The sequence below is a fragment of the Fringilla coelebs genome (assembly GCF_963513975.1).
Source record: "Fringilla coelebs genome assembly, chromosome: 1".
NCBI lineage: Eukaryota > Metazoa > Chordata > Aves > Passeriformes > Fringillidae > Fringilla > Fringilla coelebs.
In genome coordinates this window covers 27,899,935-27,925,638 of record NC_140028.1, presented here as the reverse complement: position 1 = coordinate 27,925,638, position 25,704 = coordinate 27,899,935, and the positions used below count along the sequence as shown (strand labels likewise).

The 25,704-nt window shown below is 38.2% G+C and overlaps 3 protein-coding genes across 6 annotated transcripts in view; 2 read left to right on the top strand and 1 right to left on the bottom strand.

Annotated features, from left to right (window-relative positions):
* WWP1 (WW domain containing E3 ubiquitin protein ligase 1) overlaps positions 1-2,462 on the top strand; it is a 58,654-nt gene extending 56,192 nt beyond the window's left edge. For all 3 annotated transcript variants that reach the window (XM_084222352.1, XM_084222351.1, XM_084222350.1), the window contains exons 23-24: positions 246-318; positions 1,536-2,462. In XM_084222352.1, the coding sequence (XP_084078478.1) occupies positions 246-318; positions 1,536-1,635 (173 nt within the window). In that variant the 3' untranslated portion in view covers positions 1,636-2,462. The remainder of the gene's footprint in view (positions 1-245; positions 319-1,535) is intronic.
* Positions 2,463-5,314: 2,852 nt separating this feature from the next.
* On the bottom strand, positions 5,315-19,615 carry RMDN1 (regulator of microtubule dynamics 1). The gene is made up of 10 exons (XM_084223014.1): positions 19,310-19,615; positions 18,564-18,675; positions 15,775-15,862; positions 14,687-14,846; positions 13,303-13,392; positions 12,595-12,650; positions 10,508-10,595; positions 8,918-8,948; positions 7,536-7,669; positions 5,315-5,508 (listed from the first exon to the last, which is right to left on the bottom strand). Exons 1-10 carry the CDS (start codon positions 19,427-19,429, stop codon positions 5,470-5,472), a joined length of 918 nt encoding a protein of 305 aa, XP_084079140.1. The 5' UTR covers positions 19,430-19,615; the 3' UTR covers positions 5,315-5,469.
* Positions 19,616-19,630: 15 nt separating this feature from the next.
* Positions 19,631-25,704, top strand: part of CPNE3 (copine 3) — a 29,183-nt gene continuing 23,109 nt past the window's right edge. Inside the window, exons 1-2 of one of the 2 annotated variants that reach the window (XM_084222994.1) lie at positions 19,631-19,722; positions 22,463-22,508. The gene's annotated coding sequence lies outside the window, so the exon portion shown is untranslated. Of the gene's footprint in view, positions 19,994-22,462; positions 22,509-25,704 lie in introns of both variants that reach the window. The other variant, XM_084222995.1, reaches the window with a different exon arrangement.

Genomic DNA, 25,704 nt, shown 5'->3' with positions numbered 1-25,704 from the left:
AACCATGCTGCAAGTGTACAGATAAGAGGAGCTTCATGTTCATCAGCTTGGATTTAGAAGGGCTTTTTATATCATAAATCCCATGAATATGTTTATAAACTATCTGGAAATTGGCTTGTTTCTGTGAGAAGCATGTTCATGTAATTAATGAACTCTGCTGTGTCTGAGTTGTGTAGTATTCACGTATATATCATGTATGGTATTTAAAAGGAACAGATTACACTTTTCAAAATCTTATTTTCTAGGAAGTAATGGTCCTCAGAAATTCTGCATTGAAAAAGTTGGTAAGGAAACCTGGTTACCAAGAAGTCACACTTGGTGAGTTTTTATGTTTTCTGTAGCTTTACTGGCTTATCTCTTCCAGACTTGCACTGCACAAATCAAATGAAATCTAATTTGGATCAATTCTCTATCTCCATCTTCAGCTTCATTTGACTGACCTGACATGCCAGTTTTGAAAACTTTCCTAGTTGCCATCTTCTTAAATTTTGCAACTGCTGAATAGTTTGTCAGTGTCAGATCTATCAAAATTATGAGAACATCCTTGTGTAGAACTGAAGGGTGTTTTCCTAATTCTTTTAGAGAATATTAAATAACTAAACAAGTCATGTTATTAGTAGGCACATAGTTGTTAGATAGAGTTATTATGCAGTAACATTATAAAAGATAAAATGTATAGTCACGAGAAGAAGTAGCATGAAAGAAATGACAGCAAACCTTCAAAAGAAGGATGCTTAGCCAAGAATGCTGATCCTTTTTCCCACCAGGCTTCAGATTGGCCATTATTGGCTTGGCATTCCTGTTCATACTGAACTGGTGCATCAGGTACACAGATCACTTTTTTGTATGGACTGCAAAATGGACACACTTTCCTTTGGTAACCTGTGACAATAATATTCATCATACTTTTAAACTACTTAAGGGTATCCTCCATTTTACATTTTCTCCACTGGATTTTGTTTTGAGTGATGTTTGCAAGAGTTAAACATATCTTGTCAAGGATGATTTCTAGGAAGACATGGAATGAAATGTTTTGGCAGAAGGCTTTAAGGGCAAAGTTTAGAGGGAAAAAACATCCACCTATATCCAAGCCTGTGTAGGAAGGAGAAAAGTTCAGCTTCTTCATGCAGTTGTTGAAATTTGGAGATGCATCAAACTAGGATTATATTAAACTTCATGCTGAAAAATTACTTTTGTATGTATTAGTGTTATAAGCAATTATTATTGTATCATGTTTTTATATTATATTTTTTCAAAGTATTATAGTTCCTTGTATCTTGGACAATCTTTAGTCTTTCACCATTCTGGTTTTTAATCTCGTAATAGTCTTTTGCTTCATAAAATATTCCTCTGAAACATTGACTGTTTTTCCTTCTTGTAGAAATGCCAAGGCAGTGAGATTGTGATTATTGTTATTTTTTTTTCTAATTGTTAGATCAAAACATTTATAACTTCTACTATAACAATTGAGTTCTGTAGATTTCTACATGGGATTAGAGTAAATTTAACAAAACTATATTTTTTTTCCTGTTCAGTTTTAATCGTTTGGATTTGCCACCATATAAAAGCTATGAACAACTAAAGGAGAAGTTGCTCTTTGCCATTGAAGAAACGGAGGGATTTGGACAAGAGTAGAAGTGACTTCTAGTCAAAAAGGATATCTTGAATAATAAAAGGCCCAGCCAACTAAAATTGCACACTTAATTGTATATAAGCTTTTTGTTCTGTACAGTGATCTTTCTGGAACTCTAAAAGTTTAATTGTTCTCCGTTCTTCCACAAATATATGCAAAACAGTTCAGCCTTTTCTACTTTTATTTATTGCCCTTTCAAAAGACCAGAAAAACCCCTCCATAAATTTTGAAAGCAGACAAGAGACTTATTTAAAATATATATATAAAAAAATATAAATATATATACTAATGGGCTCTAGTTTTATAGAGCTTTAAGTGTATGAAAAGTTGCAGCCATTTAAACGGGCCTGGATTTGCTTTATCTTGGCTTTATCATTCAGAAAAATGTTTAAACTGCTCAGTGTTCTCTAAAGAAACATCTCCAAGTTTGTTTTACTGCATGGCTGTTCTAAAAGGTGTTAAAGGCTTAGGCCAAACGTATCCTAAATATGTAGAAAGATGCTGCTGGTATTTGAGACTACAGAATCTGTTCTTCTGTCAGTTTAATTTTTTAAAATACATAAATAGCTGATATATCCCTCTCTACTGATGTAGCCAAGGTCATGAATAAAGCCTTTACTACTTGCACAAGTCATGTACAATGAGATGAATGTGATTTAATGTTGAAAGGAATTGGTGCCACTGTTCTGACTTACTGCAGGAGCTGAACAGAGTATTTTAATTCATTTGAGCAGCATTGAAATTTGTTTACATAGTACCTTGGGTTATTACCATGAGGATGTTAGGTAATCTTCAAAGAAAAAATAATAAAAGAGAAAATATTACCCATTCTCTTCTTGGTCTGGTGTCTTGCAGGCTTTTTTTTTTTTTTTTTCATTTGGTTTTGTTTTGTTTGGTTTCCCTTTTCAATCTGTGATGTCCTTTTTATAACTTTGTAGAGTTATATTAATGTAAACTGAGCTATAAGGGTATACAAAAGGTAATGTGAATTTTGCTGCTTTCTGTGTTCTTGTTCAGTTTCAGATACTGGATCTAGTAAACTCAAATAAAATGAAAGTTACTTAAGCTTTGCACAGATAGAAATATTATTTAGTATTAAATACTCTCATTTCTCTAAAATTCCTAACTGAAATTTAGATGTATTTGAATAAAGTACATCTAAAGCCTTTCATCCTTTTATGTAGATCAGGTTTGTCCTAAGTGCACAATAATACAAAAACATTTTAAAATTCGTTTTATTGGCATATATTTGCTGAACGGCAAAGAAATGTTTTAAAAAATACTAAAATTTAACACCTTATTGATGTGAACTATATTAAATGCTACTTTTAGCAAACTGTGCTTCCTTATTATAGAGTAAAAATGTGTTTTAAATCACCATTTGTAATATGCTTTAAATATTACCTGTAAATTCCATTACATTTAAATTACACAGAATTTTGTACACACATGAAATGATTTTAGAATATGATTCAACACACTTGTGTTAACATATCATATTGCACTGTTAAAAGTGTACATGCAGAAAAAAACAGCTATATCTGTTCACGTATCTTTCCAATGCAGTAGCTGAATTCTGCCAAAAGTTTATTTTTCTACATATTGGATTGTCTCAAGGCTTTGTATTCAATATGCACAGCTTACCCTGGAGCTGTAGCTGTACAGAGCTCTGGTCACAGCAGTGGTGCAGCGGGCCCAAACAGACTGCTGTCTTACATGAACTTTTCTGTAAGAGCTTCAGAAATTTCCACCACTTTGAGGGTTTTTCATACACCACCAAATATCTTTTGCAAAACCATTTTTATATAGCACTAAATTCATTTGAAGTGCAAATCCACGTAAATTATCACTTATGCTGGTTAGAATGGAGGAAGTTTAAGAAAACAAACCAAGAAGGTCAAAGGCCAGGCACCAGGAGTGTGTGTGTCACTTGCCTAAAAGACAAGGAGGGCTAAATGTCACAGTTAATGAATTTGCACTAATGAATGACTTGGTGACCCACTACCAACTGCTGAATTTTGTGAATCTGTGAGTAACTGAACGAAATAAAAAAAGACAGCACACCACAAGAATGTAGTTGTTTTATTGTTTTGGTAACTTAAGCTGTCTCATACCTACAGTGGTTTTTCCTGGGAGTAAGGATGAGTAAGCATGAAAAAAACCAAATTTAGTATTCTATTCATGTGTATGATCTGTGAATTGGTGTCAAGGGCCTGACTGAAAGAATGGCTCTGGAGGAAAAGAGAGTAAAATAGTATACCTGTGTGTATGTGTTCAGTACTTGAATTTTCTGGGAATTTCAGTAAGACTGTGTTATTTTTTCTTTCCCCCTTGAATTCCCCATATTTCACCTATACTTGGGGGTGAGGAAGACAGCAATGGTTGGAGATCAGACCAGGGAGGTAATATGACTTGAAGGAGCTGTTGTGTAGCTTATGGGTTTTGTTGTTTCCTTTCTTCCTGCAACTCAGCTGCTTTCACTACACACTTCACAGCTATTACTCTGGATATTCTTCCTTTGTGCAGCAGCAGAAAAGGCACCTTTGTGCCTCTGCCACAAAGCTACTAGAAGCAACTATGCAGATGTTTTTGTGAAATATGAATGCAGAAAATTCTCTCTCAAACACTCTGTCACCCACCCCAAGACACTGTAACATAGAAGACATCATTATGATGCTTTACTAATAGAAAAATAATAATTACTTTATGGTAGTTGAATTAAAGCCAATAGTTAAATCATTTTCTCAAGTCCCAGATTCTCTCTCAGCTGCGACTTTTTACTACGGACTTAGCTTGGGCTTGGTTTGTTAGTCTAAGCAATTTATGCTGTTCTTCATCTTCCTCCTAGAATTACAATACCCTTCCCTAGTAAAGCAAACACCAGGTATTTTCTAGTCAATTTTTTCCTAGGCTGTTCTACTGAGAATACCACGTTTGGTATTGCCTACTATTTCTTCATTCTTTGGTCCACTTTTTCTCTTGGGTAAGTGGAATATATTGTTTGGCTCGACACCTAACTTAGATTACTTTCTATTTCTGGTGAAAATTGCTGCCAACACAGTAGAAGGACCAAGAAGAAGGTTTTGTGTCTACAAACAGAAGCCCATATCGTTCCACACAGTAGTTCCTTTCTAATGTACTGGGAGTGTGTATTCCTGCTGTTATCACAGTCTAGGGTAAAATGTGTGTGCCTAGCAAACATTTACAGCCACTAAATCATCACAAAGTTTCTCACTGCAGATGCTGATATCACCCATACTGGGATTTTCTTAAATGTTCCCTACTTGCTCTTTTTTCCTTTATTTTTTATTCTAAACCACAAAACATTCTGCAAAGTCGAACACTAGCATTTAACTGGAATTAAGATGGTGCAGTCTTAATGATAAATCTATAAGAGCATCTATTACTCTTGAGGGCCATTGAACCTTACAGGAAAACACTCTAGAAAAACCTGCTGGATTTTAATTGTGTCATGACCCTGTCCCTCCTTTCTTTAAACTTATACTAGTCACATTTCTCATTACTCCTCATAAATAACTTGGAGTTTAGAAGTGTAAAAAGCTGAATTAAAAACCCAGGCTATCACTCTGCCAGCCTTTTCTATATAACTATTGACCCTGCTTGTGAATAAAGCTGCCTTCACTCCCATGTAAATGAACAGACAGGATCACATAATGAAACAGATCTTCCAGTTCAGATTTTAATAGAAATGAGAGGAGACAGAAGGTCTGAGCTGTACTTTTAGTAAAAGCTTCAGTAAACCAAAGGAGTATTTGGGGCCTTTTTCCTATGCTGCTCAAACCTGAGGCACTGACTTCCCATTATCTTGTTTCTTCTTATATAGAATTAAGCAGTTCCAAAGCTTCTTTCTGCACCTGAAAGAAAGAAATGTAACATAACAGTCCCAAATAGTTACAGACTCTTCTAGCAAAACTTCCCTCAGAAGCACCCAAATGTTTCCCTGCAGCTGTGACAGTTCTAGGATCAATAATTTTTTCTGTTGTAGTTTAAGATGCTCAATACTTGAAACATGAATCAGAATAAATCACTTAAGCCAGTGTCTTCAGTGTCATTCCCTTACTACATAAACAAACTTTATTTGTGTTGAATACACATACTAGTTCTTGATTTGCTGCAGTCCAATAGGAGCATGCAGGACACTGTCCTACCTCTGACCACACCAAACCAACCTACGGATTTCAACCCTTTAGACAGCAACTCTGAAGTGAGACCATTTCTGAGGCTCTATTTGACTAAGGTTTCTTACTAAAACCTAGTAAAATTTTAATATGGTCTCTAACATTCATATTAAAACACCCTCCAACAACAAACAGGAAAAAAATCTCAACACCCTCTTGTCCCTCCTCAATCCCAATAAAAAAACTTCCAACCCAACAACGGTAATGACATAAGCCATGATACCTCTGAGTATCTGCGGTAACAAATGTTCAGAAAACCTAGTTAAGCTGAGACAAGAATTCAAATGTCTTTGCACAGGCCAGTTTCCTTCATAGTGGACTATCAAGTTTAGTTCCTAATTAATTTTGCATTTTACACATTCACCCAGAGAATGCCGAGAATGCTGCCTTTCTCAGTTCAGCAGCTCTGCACCCCTCTAAGAGATTAAGAAATTGATGTCAGTACCAGGAGGGCCACAAGTAGCTGAAGCAGATCAGTGGTTCAACAACTTGGCTACTGCACAGAATTCACTCCTGACTATACTTTTTGAATGGTTCCTAAAGAAAGGCAAGTTTTTGGGATCACTGGTTTCATGTGTGCCTCTGGCTACTAGTAACTGTCAGAAGAACTGACCAATTGCTTACACACCTGAGACCACTACTCCTTTAGGCTATTAAATGCCTAAACATTGTGCAAGGCACTGGAGGAATATAAGATTTGTATTTCCACTGAAAGATGGAATTTTTCAAACGGAACTCACTTTTGAATGAAACAGTTTGAGGCTTACTAGCAATTCTACAGAGGGATTCTGAAACACTGTCTCGGTAGTGTTTTTTCTGAGGTGTGAAATGCAAAATCCTACCAAAGTATTTCTTACATTGGCTATTCAGAATGTTGTATAGACATTCAGAATGTGCATCTCAACTGCAGCTCGATGCTAAATGAAATAGAGGTCAATCAACCATAAAAAAATCCAATGGAAATGAGGCTTTGTTAGTCGTGATGCTAACAGGATTGTTTTTGAAAGGTGACTGCAATTGCTTTTGTTTATACTGAATGCATTGTCAGGTATGAACAAGTCTAATGGATTACCTCTCCTGGAAGTACTTTGAATGCTTAGTTAGGAAGCAGATGCCTGCCCTTCCAAACCAAAATCCTTCTGCACAGTTTCAAAGGGTAATTAAGTGACTCATGATGTCTAGCACTGGAGATCTGCTGTCAAAGATACATTACTTTAATTTGTCTTACTGAATCTCTCCCTAGGGGCCTGGAAAGGACTGCAATCTTTTTTCTTCCTTGTGGCCACATGATTGTGAGCTATTCCAAAATGTAATTCCCACCTTACCCATTTCAGTCATATGAAGGTGATTCTGTGTTCACACAGAAACAGGTTGGTGAAGTGCATGTGTGACCTTCAGTAACACAGCTAAGGCTGGGTCTTTGTTGGCACTATGGAACTACCATGAAGATAACAGTGCTCTGCTATGAATAAAACAGAGTATTTCCAACAATTTCCAGAGATTGCTAGTAATATACTAGAATTTTTGGTGTTGATGTGATTCTGAGTTAAAGGTGCTGAACTGCACAAATTGCCATAAGTTAATTTTATAAAACACTCTACTGCCCTGATGTCATACATGTTGGATACAATTTATGATTGTATGATCACATATGATTGTATATACAATATATGATTGTATGATCACAGTTCTTAACTTCCCACCTGTTTGTCCTCCTCTGTCTGTGCAGGATACTCCTTTGCTTTGCTTAACCACAGAAGAGCCATCTTCTTGTTGTTTAACTTCAAGTATGTTTTCCCCAAAAAGAGCAAATTTTTGCTGTAGAAATTTGGATCAGCTGCATAGAGACAGGAGAAAAGCTTCAGATGAGAATTAGCAGCATACTATACTTTGATATTTGTTTTAGAAAACGTAGTTTGGCTTTGGATCAGAAGGAAGCAAATGTAAAACTTTCACTTGCTAGATTTTTTTTCCTCATAAACAGTTATATTAATTAGCAGCTTGCTAGTTAATATACTAGATGACACTAGATTCCTCACAAAGAGCAAAGCTTAATGCATAACAGCTTTGCTTTGCAGGTTTGGGGCTTTTCTGTACCTAGACAAAAAAGGTAGGTACAACAGGCAATGCAAGCAGCTTAGCATGTATAGGCAAGGGAAAATAGGGCACATTTTCTACCACATACAGATACCAGCTTAATTTTCACTGCACAGAAGAAAACAAAACTATTTGCATCCACAGTGAACATTTTTTACGGAGAGATTTAAACCTTGTTTTATAAAGCATCATTCATTATTAGAGACTAATCTTGCCTGCTGTTCATACTTACAGCACAGGCTCTCTCTACTGCAGGATTTAAGGTCAGGTTTTGAAACATATGAAGGTGTTTTGGAGGCAAATTTTGAGATGAAGTTCACTGTTCCAGTTCACAGCTGCATTACCTGACACTCGGGAAGACACACTATGAGCCTTTCCTCTAATCTTTAATAATTTAACTATGTACCAGTCTTTCATAGAACACTGTCTTCCCTTGTGTTCCTTTATCTTTCAGCTATTGAGTTTTGCTTATGGCTTCACTCCTGGAGAAATAACACATGCATATTTTATTTTATATCACGTGTACAGTTTAACTGTCAGATTGGCATATTACCTTCTGAAATAATAAAAAGTCTGTTTTTTCTGTTTTCTATTTAGAATACAGAAGACTCTCAAACTCTAAGAAAATTCTGAAAAAGTAACATAGAATTCCCTTTTTTTATTTCTTCTGCCTCCCTGCACTACTGTTGAATTCCTTAGGGAAGAGTACTACTTTATTCTCAGGAAGGTATAAATTTCACTTTAGTATTTACTCTGAAAAAGTCTTCATGTTACACTGTAAGTGATGTATACCAGATGTGTAATATACTGATAAAATGTTGCAATGTAAGAGCTCAGTGTGCTGACTGGCACACCACATTTATCAGCTGATCATACTGTTTTGGGTTTGGTGGCTACAGTTACTAAGGTAATACTGACAGCTAGAGGTTTACTGGGAGTCATCAATCCTAAAAGATATTTTTCAGTCAAAATGAGCCACAGGCCTTACCTTCTTCTGCCATGTGGAAGTAACGAAGAGCCTGTAAAAGAAAAAGTTGTATTCTTTAAAGTGGAGAATAAAGTCAACATAATAGTCAAACTAAAGTCTTATGCACATACCTCAACAAGGAGTTCCTGTCCATGATATTATTTTTTATTAATTCAGCATGCTACTGATGTCCAATTAGATTTGACATCATCTCAAAAGAACTAGAACTTAGCCAACTATTCCCCTACTACTTTTTCTGTAAATGTAGCACCTTCTATTTGTTCCTATCAAACTGGATTGTGTTTTTTTCAATTCAACTTATCAAGATAAATTTTGAATTTTGTTTGTACTATCCAGCACATCTGAAGTTTCCCCCATCTATTTCTCATGTATAAATCTAATAGATGAATACTATGATTTGGGTCATTAATAAATACTGGAGAGAGAACTGACTCCCACAGAGCACCAGTCAGTAACCTCTCTTACATAAGGATAAACATCTATGATATCCACACATTTTCAGTAAGTTTCCCATCCAAAATTTCAGTCCATCCCTACCTTTTCCTAATGGTAGCATGGGGAGAGGAAAAGCTCTCACACAACTTGAAAGTAAGGACATATCTACAAAACAGTTTTTGTACTGAAACTGCAGAAATCTTACCAGTACAAGTTTGCTTCTTCAGCGAGTTTAAGTGCTACAGAACTGAATGCTGGGACTGGCATTGTTCTGGCAGTATTTGAAATCCTGGCTAACACTTTGTATCCTTCTGAGAGTGGTTTTTCAGGAAAACTTACAAGCTTGACATTCCATTCAAGAGTTTTATTTATTTTTCAAACAGCTCTTAATTTGATTTCTGTGTAACAGCAAGCAGCCAGCCCCCCCACCCCCCACTTTAAGAGAACAAAACAGTTATTGGTTGCTCTAAACAAACAAAGATTAAAACAGCTGCACCAAACTTTTCTATTACCAATTTAATTGTCAAGCTTCTATATATGTATGCTTGTTTAAATAAGATGCACACTGGTTTAGACACACTATTTTAAAGGCTTAACATCTGGAGAGTATGTTGTAGGGTGTATGACAGCAGGAGTATTCATAGAAAAGAGGAACAAAAGTACTATCAACTGAAAAACCCCCACACCATATGTGGCCAGAGAATTAAATGGTATTTGTTCATCTTAAGCAACAAAGCAAGCTGTTGCTTTTTGCATTTAATAAAAGGGGACAAATTTTATTAACTAGCAAATGGGTACAAGGCATAACACCACCATATAAATCATCAGCACAGGACTAGTGCAGTTATCTGCAACAAAGCACAACAGTAAGTACAAGCTAAGTTACATATACTTTATTATTTTCTTATGCAAAAACTACACAAAATAATTTACACTATTCTATTTGTGCTACAGCTGAAGAAAAGTAACGGTTTTTATGTTTTTAGATCCCCCTCACTTTTCTGTTATATTCTCATTTTATTTTTGACAGTTGTAAACTCACAACTCCATGCTTATTCCATAATCAGAGGTCAGCTTTGTCAGGAAAATAAGTACAAAGTGTATCATCAGCTTTGTGGGGGTAATAAAAATCTGTGAAATATTTTCATTCTGTACCTCTTGAAATGTGGAAGTCGGTGGTGTGGCAAACAGCGTTGCAGCTATTTTTCTTTGGTACCATGGCATCTCAGCAAAAGAGTAACACCTGAAGGAAAAAGAAACATTTATATCTACCCTTCACATTTCACTTGTTTTCAAGCAACAGTCTCAGGATTGTTGTTGGACATAAAAACTGGGTGTCATAATTGTTGATTCCAAGAGTCAAAACCACAGGCACACTGCAAGTTCTATAAGCATGTTCTTACACTTGTAAACAAAAATAGCAAAATGTCTGAAGCTGCTACTAAAGAAGCTTTGGTGTGTGCTTTACTGGGAACTAACTACGTTAGCTAAAACTGGGACAATTACCAGGCATAAGAGAGATTTTGAGCTTGAATGATTTTAATGATTTATGTGAATTTTGTTCTAATGTATTTGCAAAAGCAACACAACTGAATAATGTCATTGCCTTACCTCAACACTACTTTGCTTTTCTCAATTATTAATATAAAGTAGATCTGCAGTACATTCCTGAGACTCTGATCTATAAGAATGAAAATAAATTAAAGAATCAAACCACTGTGCTCTAGGCTAAGCCATGCTATGCTGGTTTTCTATCTACTAAATAACACAGGTAATCAATCAGTCACCTATCTTATTGGTGCTGAAAGGATTAAACATTTTTATTGAAGCATTTCAAGTGCACAGAACATTCTGGGTGCAAACATTAAACAATGATATTCACTTTAGCAGCGTCCCACAATGAGATTACAATTATTATTCACTGAGTAAAATACAGCATTCTAGAGGAGGTGAAAAATTGGTAACTGTAAATGTTTGGAGGAGAGGCAGGCAAGACATGGAATACACTGTCGGAGTGGAAATTCTGTCATTAGATGTGCCTTATCAGAAAGAGAAAAATACTCAAGAATTGGCTGATACTAAATGTCAGTTTCAGATCAAGAGGGCTCTGGAATTCAGTAATGAGTACATTTAAATATACAACATGGGACTATTTTAGAGCCAAAAGTAGTACTAATCTAACATTTCTGATAATATTTTCCAATTTTCCTTGGGAACAATGTCTGAAGTACTTTCCAGAACAAGCTTCCTATCTCAAAACAGACTTTGAGGCTAAGTCAGTTGGTAGCATTTACTTCTGCTTAAAAATCTGGACTATTGCAATCGTTAGATCATGTGGGAATGAATGGTGGACGCCAAAGTTTCTGAACTAGTAAAAAACTCTGGAGCATTTATCATTATCTTTTTCTTTGATACTTAGGATCAAAAAAACCCATAGAAAAATTGACTGTGGGTTTTAGTATTTTTTTAAGCTGAAAATACATTCTTTATTTTCAATCTCAATCTTGAAATAGACATCTCTGGTAAAACAATGTAACACCTTTGGTCTTTTTCAGAAAAATAACCAAAAGTGCTGTCTAGAGTATCTCACTAACACATACATGATAGTGCTTTCCATCACACCACTTGCACAGAATACCCTGGTTAGTGTGGAAAGTTCTATTTCCAGTCCATTTGCCTGCTATGTAACAGTAATTCTTAGTATCATTTTCACTGAGCAGTAAATTCAATTCCAATGATTTTTGGTTAATACATATGCATTTATAAGCTCCTTTTATTAATGTAACTTTTAAAATACTGTATCCTGACAGATAGTAACAAAAATATTTTCAGAATACATCTCATTTTTGATAGCTTTTCAGGGACTGTATTAAGTTGCAGCCGTCACTGAAATTCAGTGTAAAGTCAGTGCTGAGTCCAGAAAAAACTGAGCTACTACTTGCTATCACTGATGCCCAGTATGGATTCCATGAAGCAAACTTAACATCTGCAAAGGGAGTTTTCAACACTTCCATACAAATAAATTAAATGAACAATTATTTTTCATCTTTTACGACTGCATAAGAATAGTTAGACTGTTTCAAGGCATGACATCCTATATCTGTTCAATATATTTTCATGCTTGCATCAATTACAAGTACATTTGAAATTATTCCAAGCAGTTCTGTAATTAATGCAAGATATTTTATGCTCTTGCATTTTTCTGTGCCATGTGCTAACTTTAGTTTGAAAATACATCTTACCAAATCCCTATAAGATGAATTGTTGTAGCATCTTTTGGATTCAGTTCAATGGCTCTCTGGTGCGGGAAGAAAAAAACAACACAATATGTAAAGAAGTTGCTCTGAAAGATTAAAATACATTTAAAAATAAACTTGTTAGCATACTGTTAATTAAACCAGACTGTGGTATGTAGAATTTCAAGGCAACATACCACTTATTCAGTGCACAACTTAATCAGCTCACCTCCAACAGCCTGACACTGACAGATGTCTAAGCACATATCTCTTTAGCAGGTTATTAAACGTTGCATTTGAGACGTGGCATGTTCAGATTTTGATATAATCTCTGGTGATATAAAATTAGTAGTTCTTCATCTTCTCCAGTATTTGTCCTTTACTGTTACATAATTCACAGTTAAAAGGACAGCCACACTGCCATTTCTCAATATCACAGTTACAACTGATCTAGTCCTAAGAGGTGTCTAAAGCACTTTAGCTATTTCAAGACTCCCTTCTAGAGTGACTTAGTTTACTGCCGGAGACAATTTGTACTCCGTGTTTCTGGGGCATTTCTGGAGCATATGTCACAGTAACCCAAAAAAACAAAGTGCTACTAGGAAGTCTGAACAGAAGTGTGCTTTCAATATTTCACCAAAAATTAGTTACCAGCTGTCACACAATCTATATACTGGACACATTAATCTTGTCATATACAAAAAACTGCATTACCTGGAAATGCTCTTTGATGATAACAGCATTTCCAATTTTAGTCTTGATGCCTTCATAGTCCCCAACATCACTGAGACAAATTCCATACCACTGTAATTCAAATAAGAAAAAAACCATTTAATACAGCACTATATGAACAGTACATTTTAAAAAATTTGCAACCAGAACAGCTGCCAACACCACAAAGAACCACAAGCAGTACAGCGGTTCACGTTTATTTCATTAAGTTATTGTGGGGGGATAAGAGAATAAACCATTTAACATTCACCCGAAGTTGGTTTTTCTCTAAGTTGTACCCTCCCTTAAAGCTGTCCTTCTACTCCCCTCCCTTTGTTCTAGCCCCTTCCCTGCCTGTCAAAGTAACCCTGCCCCTTTTCCTGAATGTTCCCTGCCACTCACCCCTGGGCCAATCCCTGATTGAAACACCATTTAGAAATCCCCTAATCCAGGATGCCCTATTGGCCCATGTGACCTTTCCCTCTCCTCCCCCATCCTCATTAATCCCAGGGTCCCTCACTCCTCCCCTGAGGATTCCCTATTGGTTAGCTGTTTGTATCCACCCTCTTGACTTGTATCAGAACAAAACCCCTTGCATTCGAGGGCGAAGCGCTGTTTTTGTCTTACTCCCTCCATCTGGAATAACCTTTCCCTGTGGAACCTCAAGACAAAGAGTCTCCTCCTTCCTCCTGGTCCCTGCCGTGGCTGTAGCAGTGTGCACTGCAGAGCTTGCAGCTCTTTAGGTTCAGCTGTGGGCAAACCCCAGTCCCCAGCTGTTCCCCATTCCTGTGGGCTCCTGGAGTGTACAGAGCTAGCCTGGGTTCCCGTAGGCTTTGGCAAAGCAGTATTTGTTGTGAACAGCTCAATCAACATCAGAGCAAGCTGCTGGTCTGCATGTGTAAAGGGAATCAATGTCCTCTACTGATCCAAGATACCAAGGCAAGTGATTACATTTTGCTACCTCTTTGCCTGTGAGAAAAGCAGCCCAAAAAAAAAAAAAAGGAGGGGATCAGAATGCAGTCAGGGCCTGAAATATTTCCAGTGAAACTCTACAGAGCCCAGAAAAGGCATGCTGAATGTGGGAGGTACAACATTTTTAAGGCAACATTGGGGCAGGAGGAGGTGACTACATCAGCTGTTATCACCATGATCAGTCACTTCTTTGCACGGTCCCGCACCCAACAATGTTTCCGCTTCCCTAGAGGAAGTTTGCCTGGAAAAGTCTGAACTCAGATCTTCCAAAAGCTTTAGGAAGAATTAGAAATCTTATTCATTCTCAACTGAAAAGTTAAATTATGCTGAAGTTTCCTAAAACAGCACAATGACATTTGTTCTGTTTTCTGTAAGCAAAACTCAAACAAGATTTCAGTTATTTTGCATGGCTCACCTTGTGTGCTGCAAAATTTGATTCATTTTTTTCAAGTGCCTTTTTTGCATACTCAAGGGAGTCATATGTCAGTTTTTTCTTTTCCTCTGCAGAAGTACTACCAAGCTGAGCCAGATCCCGTGATGACCGTGCCAGCCGCCATAACAACTCTGCATCATCGCTGGTTAGGAACAGAAACACTGATGTTTTAAAGCAATCAGGGAAACAAAGCAAAACCAGAGTCTTTTAAAGTATATCTCAAGTGGGTGATAGGACAACAGTGAATCATCTGTCATGCTATGCTATGTAGAACTCCAAGGTAAAAAACAGCAAATGAAAGCCCACTGTTACAGACTGTTTGACAATACCTTTGTTCTGCTATTCTGGTCTGCAAAGCAAACATGCCTGCAGGAAAGGTTTTTGTTTTCTCAAAAAAACCCAGATTTAAGAAACCCCAATGGTACCACTCAAAACACCAGAAGGAAAAGGAGAGGTATTCTCTTCTTAGCTAGATGGAATTTTATCCAGCACTCTGCTGATTTGTATTGATGTTTACTTGGAATGCTTAAATTCTTATGCATTTTTTTCATCTAATTGTACTTAAATGATTAAATTCTTCCTAGAAAACAGTGAAAAAACCCCAACTTAACCATACTACCACCAGCATATAAACCTGTACATTTATGTATTTATTTATATCATTTTATCAAATGGGGTATTGTAGGTTACAGTTCAAGCTTAAGGATCTTAAATTTCATTTTGTTAACATACTGCTTTGGAACACTGCTGACACTTCATTATACTTTAGATAACTACCACTGGCTTACTAATTTAATAGAGACATTACAGTCTTTCAGAATTTTGCAGTGTATTTTAAGGGATTCCTAGAGTAATAAAACAAACAACCATGACTGAAAAATTTGAGGGTTAACCCTCACCTACAACTATCAGTTCTTTCTTCATTCATTTTTCCATTAGTCCTTTTTTCCTACTTACATCAGGCTGAAAAATAGGTTCTCCAGCATTCCACAATGACTATATCAGTTGAAAAACTGATACAGAAGAGCACAGAAAAGAAGCTACAATAATGTCCCAAGGTAATAAAGTACCTGTTTTTATGCTGAACCAGCAACCGATACAGCTTTTCAGTTTCTCCACTCCCATACAGGTAGTCTGCTTGTTCTATCACATCTTCCACTTAGGAAGGAATTAAAATTGTGGAAACAGAAGAACAAATGATAGTTAATTAAGACATTATAACCAAAACATTTTAGAGCCGACAACGTAGTTGAAAATTATGTAGCTCATTTTTAAGCCATCATTTCCAACTTAGAAGCACAGCTGGACTGAGTAAGCAACATGTACAATGCACAATGAGGATGACAACTGGTGCCTCTCCAGTGAGGCTACAACAGCTTTCAGCATGACAGCTTTGGTTGCTGGACAGATTTAACATCCCAAGGTGTCTTTCTCGGTGCATCAGATGACTAGAAATAAGTCATTTAACTGGTGAAAATGGCATAAAAGAAAAAAAAATGTGGAAAACGAAGAGAGCAAGCGCAGTACAGAGCTGAGAGTAACAGCGCCCCTTCATTAGTATATGTAAAGAATTTCAATCTTACAATAACAATACCTCAACTTCTAAAAACAGTCTTCATTCTCAATATGGTTCCACAGTTTAGCCAGAGCATTATTGCAGTTTGAGTGGGTCCCATTATTTACTCACAAGCCAAAACAAAACATTGCTTAAAGGTTTTCTGACCAAAGTCCATAGGATTTTCCCAAATATAACCCCAAAAAAGACTATCTACCAAAACTCCTGTGTGTTCAATATACTAATAGCAAAAATAATTTTGAAAATCAGAATTGGCTTTCTAGAATATCAACTTATGAACTAAGTACCATTATTTTTATGCTTTCTTTTTCCAGGAAATACTCTGAAACACAACAGTGGTGGGGAAATATAATTTCCACAACTGCATGAATATACTAATATATCAATAATATATATATAAGTAAATACAGTACTTGGAACAGCACACAGGAAACAGAAGTATCAAACACCACACTATAGAGGATTATAGCATGAAAAAGGATAGAATTAGAAGGAAAAATATCCAAAGGGAAGCAGATGGGTAATTTTATTGATGTATGTAACTGTACAGGAGAAGAACAAACTTCAAGTTTACTCTTCTGCCAGTATTAAAGCATTAAAAAATATCTTTCAAGTCAAAAGCCTTGTCTAATTTTTTACAGACCTACCTGTGCTTATTGTCTCCTTGGTTTTACTCCTGGATCCATGATCAAACTTAGAAGTCAAAACATAAGTTCTAACCCCTTTCATAAAAATTAATCATGTTTATAAGGTTTCCTTTTTCAAGTTACCCACTAAATATGGTAGCCACATTTAAAGTCAGCACACTTTTCTTTAAAGATTAAGCAAAACATTGGAGGCTACTGAATACAAAAGCCTCCTCTTCAGCTTAAAAACATTCTAGAATATAAATCAGTGCATTCTAGATAATTTTTAACCTTGCTGTCTCTAAATGTCTTCTTTCAACCCTTTCAAAGATAAGATAATGGTCTATGTGGACTTTGGATTTTAGTGTCCAAAATGAGCTACATGGTACATCTTCAGTAGGATCTGCACTAAATAGTTGTTTGCTGGCTGACCTGAAAACTACTAACATATCTAAAGACTAAACACTTACAACTCAAAACTTCTGAATGCATTTCCCACAAGGTGTTTCATGCAAATTATTATACTTTTATTACTTTAGAGCATTTTTCAGGTATTTCTATTTTACCCTTGTTTTACCATATTTATTACATGTCTTGTATAGAAAGCCCATTAGCATTGCTTTTCTTGGCAAAGTAAATGTCAGATTCACGTGGGAGCACTGAAAAGACCAACTGAGCAGTGTTATTTATGCTCCTCATGAGAAATGATGAATTCTTTATTCCTCACTATTATTACTTTGTAATTGTGTAGAGTAGCTACTTCAAATCTACTCACTGATACTCCTTCTGCACATGAAACAGCTAGCTCCTTATCCATTCAAAAATTTATTAAATGAATTTTTATTTCTATCTTCATAAACGTCTAAGATCTTCCTCTTTTTAAGACGCAGAGAAACAGATTACCTGAACTGGCTACTACCTCAGCTATGCAGTGAGTACACATCCAGTTTAGGTTCCTCCGTTCAGTCAGGCTTACTCTGAAATTCCTTATTTAGACAGACAAGTTTTAAGTCTGCAACAATATCCCCTTTTAAGATATTGTTACTGTCCTTCCCACAGTGAGTCTATTCTTATAGATGCAAAGGATACAAAAAAAACATTTTACCACTTGTTAAATTGTTTTCCAGTAGGTAAAGCAAGGCTTTGCTTTGCACTTTTTAGTGTTAGGGAGATAGAAGACATTTCTCAGTTTTATATGAAGAGCTATCTTGGTGTTGCTCAACTAGATTAAACAGAAATTACACAGTGTTCATACTGAAAACCTGAACTAGCTAAAATTTCTAGAAATAGATTAAGTTTTTGTCTGCATTTCTAACAGACCCATATCTTTTCAATAAGACTTAATTAAAGTAAGTGTAAATAAGAGTAATTAAAAATTGGGCAACAAATTAGTTATTATCCACCTCGTGCATGTGTTCTATTGCTGACAGGATGAGCTACTTATCTGCTTTCAGTTATACCTGAAATAATTACTTGTTGAAGTGTTACCACATCACCCATAACCAATTCAAAAGCATCCTATCATGAAATGACACTGCGTGCAGTCTTAATGGAAAAAATCAAAAGCATTACACCATTTTCCTCTATAATTCTGGTACTAAAAATTTTAAGTTTCATGTCAGAATAACCAAAATACTTCAAAATTTGAAAATATTACCTTTGAAGCTTGCATGAACCTCAGCAAAGCCAGAAATCAGCTTATGAGCTTCATAAACCAAAAAGGAGCCTGTTGAAAGCACAACTCCTCTCTGAAGGCTTTTCCTAAGCACCTGTGTAGGATCATAAGATAGGTATTAATGAACATTAACACTCCGAGTTAAAAAAGGTTTTTCTTGTCTGTATCACCAGTTATATTTCAGATTCTGAGCAAAAAAAAAAAAAAACCTTAAAATTAAAAAAAAAAATCCTCAAAAGACAAAATGTCACTTCAACAAGTGAGGATTTGAAGTATATTCGACAGAAGCTCACAAATGCCCCTGAAAACGAACAGGGCACTAGAATGGACATAAACCGTAAGTACGGAGCATACACAAGGCTTTAAACAAAAATCAAATGCGTACTGCCCAAACGAGCCCAGTGTTTTCGCACAAACAAACCAGTCCCTCGCTACGCCCCGCGGTGCCGGAGCCTCCACCCCCTCCCTCATGCCGGCGGAGCGGCTCCGCCGGGGCGAGCTGCGGCCACACCCGTGGGAATCGGAGTGAATTAGGTCGGAAGAGGCCTCTGAGATCACCGAGTCCAACCTAGGACCGAAGCCCACCACGTCAAATACAGCACGGCACTAAGCGCCACGTCCAGTCTTCCCTTAAACACCTCCAGGCTCGGTGACTCCCCAGCCCCAGCGCATTCCAAGCAGTCCCTGGAAGGGGCCGCGTTCCCCGCAGCGAGCGGCACCCGGACTACCTGAGTCTCCGGCCGCCCCCGGCCGCAGGGGCCGCCCATCGCCTCCCGCCGGAGCGCTGTCCCCAGGCCGGCGGGGCCGCGGCGGAAGGGCCGTGCCAGCGCCGCCATGAGCGTCGCCATCGCCGCCACCAGCACCGCCCCCCGCCTGCGGAGGAGCCGCTCCGCCCCGCGGCCCTGCCCAGGCTCGGGGGCACACAAGGGCAAGGGCCGGCCGCCCGGCCGGGCAGCCCGCCGTGCCGCGGGCCGGACATTGCGCGGCCGGGCCCCGAGCCACGCCGGGCCCGAGCGGCCGCCTGGCCCAGCCGCGGCGGGGGGCGCGCACGGGGGCTCTGCGCCTGCGCCCTGGGGCGGGGCGTGTCCGGCTGCGCGGGTGTGGCCGCCGCGGGTCGGGGTGCGGAGGCGCCGCGCTGCAGGTGAGGGTGGGGTCCGGTCTGGTCCGGCCGTACCGCTGGGGCCGCCGTGTCCCGCGGGGCTTGAGCTCTTGGCCCCTCTGCCCCGTCCAGTGGGACCCGTGCGGGGCTGGGGCGGCAGGGCAGGGCTCCGGGCGGCTGCTATCCTAGCCCTTCCTCGCGTGAAACTTCCCTGCAGCTGCGGCCCCGCTTCCTGAGGGGCGACGCGGAGCGCGCTGCCAGCTGCGGCTGCTGCGGGGATCCAGGAATCGCTGCCCCATCCGCCGTCCCGCAGGTAGTGGAACTCGGTGAAGTTAAAGCTGTAGGCCTGAAGGTTTGAGTCTGTAGTGCCGGTCTCTGTGGCGGTGTAAACGCCACTCTGAAAAGTGCCCGTACCTCTGGGAGAGGAGGCTTTCGAGAGTCAGCATCGTTCCTGAAAACCGCATGCTGTTCTTTCTGAGCTGCTGGTTGCGTGGGTGGTTTTTTTCTTTCTTCACTGTAGTTGCATAATATATACAAGACAAATCTTAGGTAACGTTCGTGTTGTCATAACTTACTCTTCCACTAGGGAAAAGTTTTAAAATGTGAAACCTCTTCACTTTTGCTTACATACTCCTATCTTCAAAGTACGTTAAATATCCTCAAAGTAATATGTATTGCCCTGCCTCCAACACTTACATTTATTTTCCTGGAGGGTTATGTCCCTGAAGGTTCGAGTTAAAAACATTTTTGTGGTGGTGCAAGAAGTTAGTTTAGTAAAAGTAAATACAGTCAAACTTAATCCTAGGGTTTTTTTTTCTTTTTAATTTTTTTTTCAGTTGGAGCTCTAAGTTTTAACATTAAATGTGTATACTCATAGAGGGAAGAGGTTTCAAAGTGCCTGCAGAATACCAAAAAGCATTTGAAGGGGAAAAAAGTAGGAAAGATGTTGGAGGAGTAAGAGATAGAGGCTCTTTTGTTCATCTGTTGTGGTGTTAGGAAGAATGCAGTGTTTTTGCAACAAGTATGTTTGTGCTAAATGTCTTAAAATTAAACTGTACAGATTCATTGTAGGTGACTGTTAGACTGTTCACTTCAGGTAACAAAAGCAAAAAGCTATTTCTGGTAGGCTAAATAACTAAGCTATTATTAAATCTCCAGAGACCCAAAATAGCAAAATTGGTAAATTGGTACCACAGTGTTGTACGGTCTTCTTTTATGACAAATTTTTCTCCAGAATTGAATGCTAAAGGGAAGCCATAGTGTTAGGGGTAATAGAACTAAAATCTCAACTGTACACATATTTTGGATAGAATTTAATTTTTTTTTTTTCCCTTAATTTGATTTAGGAACAAAGGCTGTCATTACATGGTTTCCTAAATGAAATACCTTCAGGGACAAAGTTAGGGAATAAGATACCTTCTATTCCTTCCTGTTTATTTTCCTGTGAAAGTCAGGATGCTCTTCCAACAGAAGTAATGTATGATCAACTTAGTAGTTGATATTACTTAGATATTAGTTCCTGTTAAACCCAAGAATATTACTTCTGCTCATAGATCAGCTGGGCAAAGATTAATACTGGTCCCTCCTAGCATGACATTTGAAGGTGTGGAACGGCTTGTGCAAGCAAGTAGGCAGAAAGTAGAATTGTGGTCTGGTTTTTTTTTATAATCTTAAAGGTCTTTTCCATCAACTCTGATTCTGTTTGATTTCTTTGGTTTATCTTTAATATTGCTTTAGATGAGATGCTTTTTCTCAGACATTTTGAAAGGGGATTTTTAAGTGTCTGAAGGATTTATGAATAGAGGAATTTTAGGAGCTTGGTTGCTGGATCCAAGCTTCTGTTTAAGGAATAGTCTTTACTGATTAGAATCATACTTTGTTCTCTGATGGAAGGAGCCTATATCCTTTAGATCCATTCCATCTTGTAGATGGATCAAGTGCACTTTTACTCAGTGCTTTATCAAAGGCAGAGTTAGGGGGCAGCTGAATTAGTTCTAGTTGCGGCAGTTTGCTTCTGGTACTTCCTCTACCCAGCAGGGTTTTTAAAAAAATCCTCACGGCAGGTGATTAGCATATGTGATGGTTCTAGGAATTAGCATGATAACTGTGTGCCTGTCTGAGGAGCCACTACCTGTGGATATGCAGAGCATGAATGATGCCTCCCAGGCACGGGGAATGCTGAGTGCAAGTAGCTGCTGTGATACAGAACTGGAGGGCAGCTGACTGGAGAGCACTTGGTTTGCATACGGGAAGGTTTGAAATACTTCTGGGATACAGTAAAGTGCAATTTTGTGATTGTTGGTTTCCAAATGTTTATACAGAGATGTTCTGGACCACTGTGAAATACTGATTTAATGGACTTTTCTTTGTCATCCTTTAGCTGTAAGGATGCACAGGTTAAAGCATAAACAACATTGGGGGCTACTGATTTTGATCTACTTACTCTCATCCACTGTCACCTTGTTGAAAAAGAAATTAATGAACAGGACAAAACAAGTAATTGGGTCTTCATTATTAAAATCTTAAAGGGCTTTTCTTGCTGGACTTTTATAATATTTAGTATGTATTATTCTCTAATAAAGGCTCTGAGTTACCCTTGAGTAATCCTTACAGTGCTGCTGTCATGGACACACAAAACTGTTGGACAGGTTGTTTATTTTAAATAACCTGTTGGACAGGTTATTTATTTTAAGAGGAACTGTAGTTCCTCAAACCTCTTACTTTGATTGGTCTATGGGAATAACAATTCTTGGATTTAATTTCCTTTCATTTCATATTTTAGTGCTACTGTTGGTTGAAGCTGAAAGGCCTGGAGGCAGACTTCTGTGGTAAGTTACTGTAACTCCTTTTTAAGAACTAATATTTGTAACAGTGAAGAGGCACAACATCCCTTGAAAAGAACTGTAAAAAGGATTAGTTTAAAATGTGTTCACCTGCATCTTGTTTCTACAGTAAGGTACAGCATGTTTTAGTGAGATAAAGGTTTTTTCTTTCTTGTGGGTAATGTTAATTATGTAGTCAATCAGTCAGTGGCTCTACAGGGAAATTGCAGTGAAGAACACACAATTTAAGATACTATTCACATTGCATAGTTGATTGATGGTTTTACATGAAATAATTGGCATAAAGATACTCTGATAAAGTATGAACATATATGCAACGAACGCGTGTTCCTCTGGTTTGCTGATGTATGTTTAAAATAATTGAATTTTGGAGTCAGGAGATCTGTATTTCCTAATTTTCTTGTTCAAGGCACAATATTACCTTTTATAGTTTAGCTCACTTGAAACATCACCTAAATACTGTTGTGTGAGGAAGATGCTGGGAAGAACTAAGCCTTAAAGATGTGCCTAAAGGGCAAACACATGTATACAGGATTAAAAAAATAAAATATAAAAAAAAGACCAACAGAAAGATATTTAGAAATAACTGTTTTGAAGTAATTTTGTGAGCAGGTGTCCTGTAAGTCAAATTAATATTTTCTTTGCAGTGGATTTTTTATTTAAAAATAGAATTTTAAACTTGTTCTTTGGCAGTGTAACTTACTGATAGATTCTTATATACGGAAACAACCCGCAAATAGTTGTCAGACTTGTTATACTAGTGTGCTACCAATCCAATAGAGTATCATAAAGCTTGTATAAATAGATGATTCATTTTCCATACAGAAAACTATACTTCCAGTCTCATGTATGCATATACCTGAGATTTAGCATGTGTTTTTGATTGGCATAATCCCCAGTAAAATGAGTGGTGTGGTCATTAGGGTTTTATCAGCCTAATCTTACTTGTTTAGTTCAGAATGCTCTAATTCCTTCCTTTATACTAAATTGTGAATATGAGAGTCATGGAGTCATTTAGGTTGAAAAAGACCTCCAGGATCATCAAGTCCAACGTGTGACCTGTCAGCATCTTGTGAACTAGACCATAGCACTAAGTGCTACATTGAGGTGCTTCTTGAAAATCTCTGAGAGTGGTGACTCCACCACCTCACTGGGCACTCCGTCCCAATGCTTATCAACACTTTCCATGGAGAAGTTCTGCCTGATGTCCAGCCTGAACCTTCCTGGCACAGCTTGAGGTTACGTTCTCTTGTCCTGTCACTTGTTGCTTCTGAAGAGGCCAACCCCCACCTGGCTACAGCCTCCTTTCAGGGAGTTGTATGGAGCAGTAAAGTCATCCCTGAGCCTCCTTTTCTCCAGGCTTAACACCCCCAGCTCCTTCAGCCATTCAACATATGACTTATTCTTTAGAGCCTTCACCAGCTCTGTTGCCCTTCTCTGGACATGCTCCAGCACCTCAGTGTCCTTCTTGAACCGAGGGGGGCCAGAAGCAGACACAGGATTTGAGATGTGCCTTCACCAGTGCCGAGTACAGTGGGACACCTACAGAATTACGACCCTTGTCCTTCTGGCCACTCTTGTTTTGCTACAAGCCAGGATACCTTTGGGCTTCTCGGCCATCTGGACGCACACTGGCTCACGTTCAGCCAGCTGTTGACCGGTATGCCCAAGTCCTTTCCCACTGGGCATATTTTCAGGCAGTCTTTCCCATGCCTGTGGTGCTGCATGGGGTTATTGTGACCCAAGTGCAGGATGCAGTACTTGATGTTAGTGAACCTCATACATACTTCCTGAACTATTACTCGGAAGTGATAGCTGTATCAGTACTAGTAGAAGATAAAGCTTACACTCAAGATTTTGTGTGATTCTTCAAATTCTGAATGACTCAAGCTGCTTCTGGTACTTACCTTGACAGCACGTCAGCTGGACAATTTTTCAAGCTGTGTTGCCTGTAAACAAACTGAAAAGAGGACTCATAATTCCAATTTGGAGGTAGGATTTTTAGAGAAGCTGTTTCTTGGGGATTTTTTTCAAATGCAGTGATGAAATTAGGTTGTGAAACAGTCTTAGCTTTTGTAACCTTTTATGAAATGTCTGTTTCCTAGAGAACTGAATGGTTACCTTGAGATTTTAAAAAATGTATATTTATGTGCATGTAGCCCAAGATCACTAGCAATTGTGTTGCTACCAGCCCTATCAGTGAGAAGCATCAATTTGTCATAATTTCATTGTCAGCTTCTTGCAGCAGACATAGCATTTTCTGCCTTTTTCAGTCTGGCACACAGCTGGCATAAAATGCTTAGGTGTAGCATTATGGCAAGATTAGCTTATCAGAAATAGACTTCATTTGCAGGTTTCTGGTTTGTCATTCTGTGTTCATTTGGGGCCCTGAGATATCTAAAAATTATGGATTTTTGGTGTAATGCCATTAGCAGTTCACAGGAGCTAGGAAATGTTCAATGACAGCAGTAGTTTCCATCAGAACAGGTTTGAAGCTTGTGACTAAAGACAGTGATGCCAAACTCATTTCATTAGTTTTTCTCTGTTTTAGTTGGGTATCTCTGCTTGTCAGATTGGATGCACCTATAATTGGGAACATGTCATTGTAATGCTCTGCAAGGTTATCTGGGCAAGCCAATACTGTCCTCTGACATTGCAGCACAGAGAGGATTGCTACAGTCTAGCAGTTCCCAACTGCACTGCTAGATCATTCTGATAATAGATCTGTTCCTTTCCAGGTAGAATGCCATGTTTGCAGTTTCTGTTGGAAAACAGACAATGACTCGGTTGTTTGATGTCTGCCACTTATCTTCATTAGAATCATAACTGGAGTTCAAAGAACATTCTGATCTATAAAACTGCAAGACAAGACTAGTCCTTGACTTAGATTTTTGCTTTGATAATTACAGTTCAAGCAGAAAGACTTGACATGTTCTTAGTTGACCTAATCATGCTCTTGAGCAGCCTAGACATGGCAGAGGGTCCCTTGTGGCTGTACATCACTGCAGTTCAGATATACATTATATATAGTAATTTTCAGTCTTTTCCTGTCCAGATATACTTTTCAAAGCCTGGCTTCTGCAATTATAAAAGCTATTTCAATAAAAGGACAACAGAGCTATCACCTGCACACATTCTGATGTGCTTTGCCTCCCTTTATGGTACCCTACATGGAGGGCAA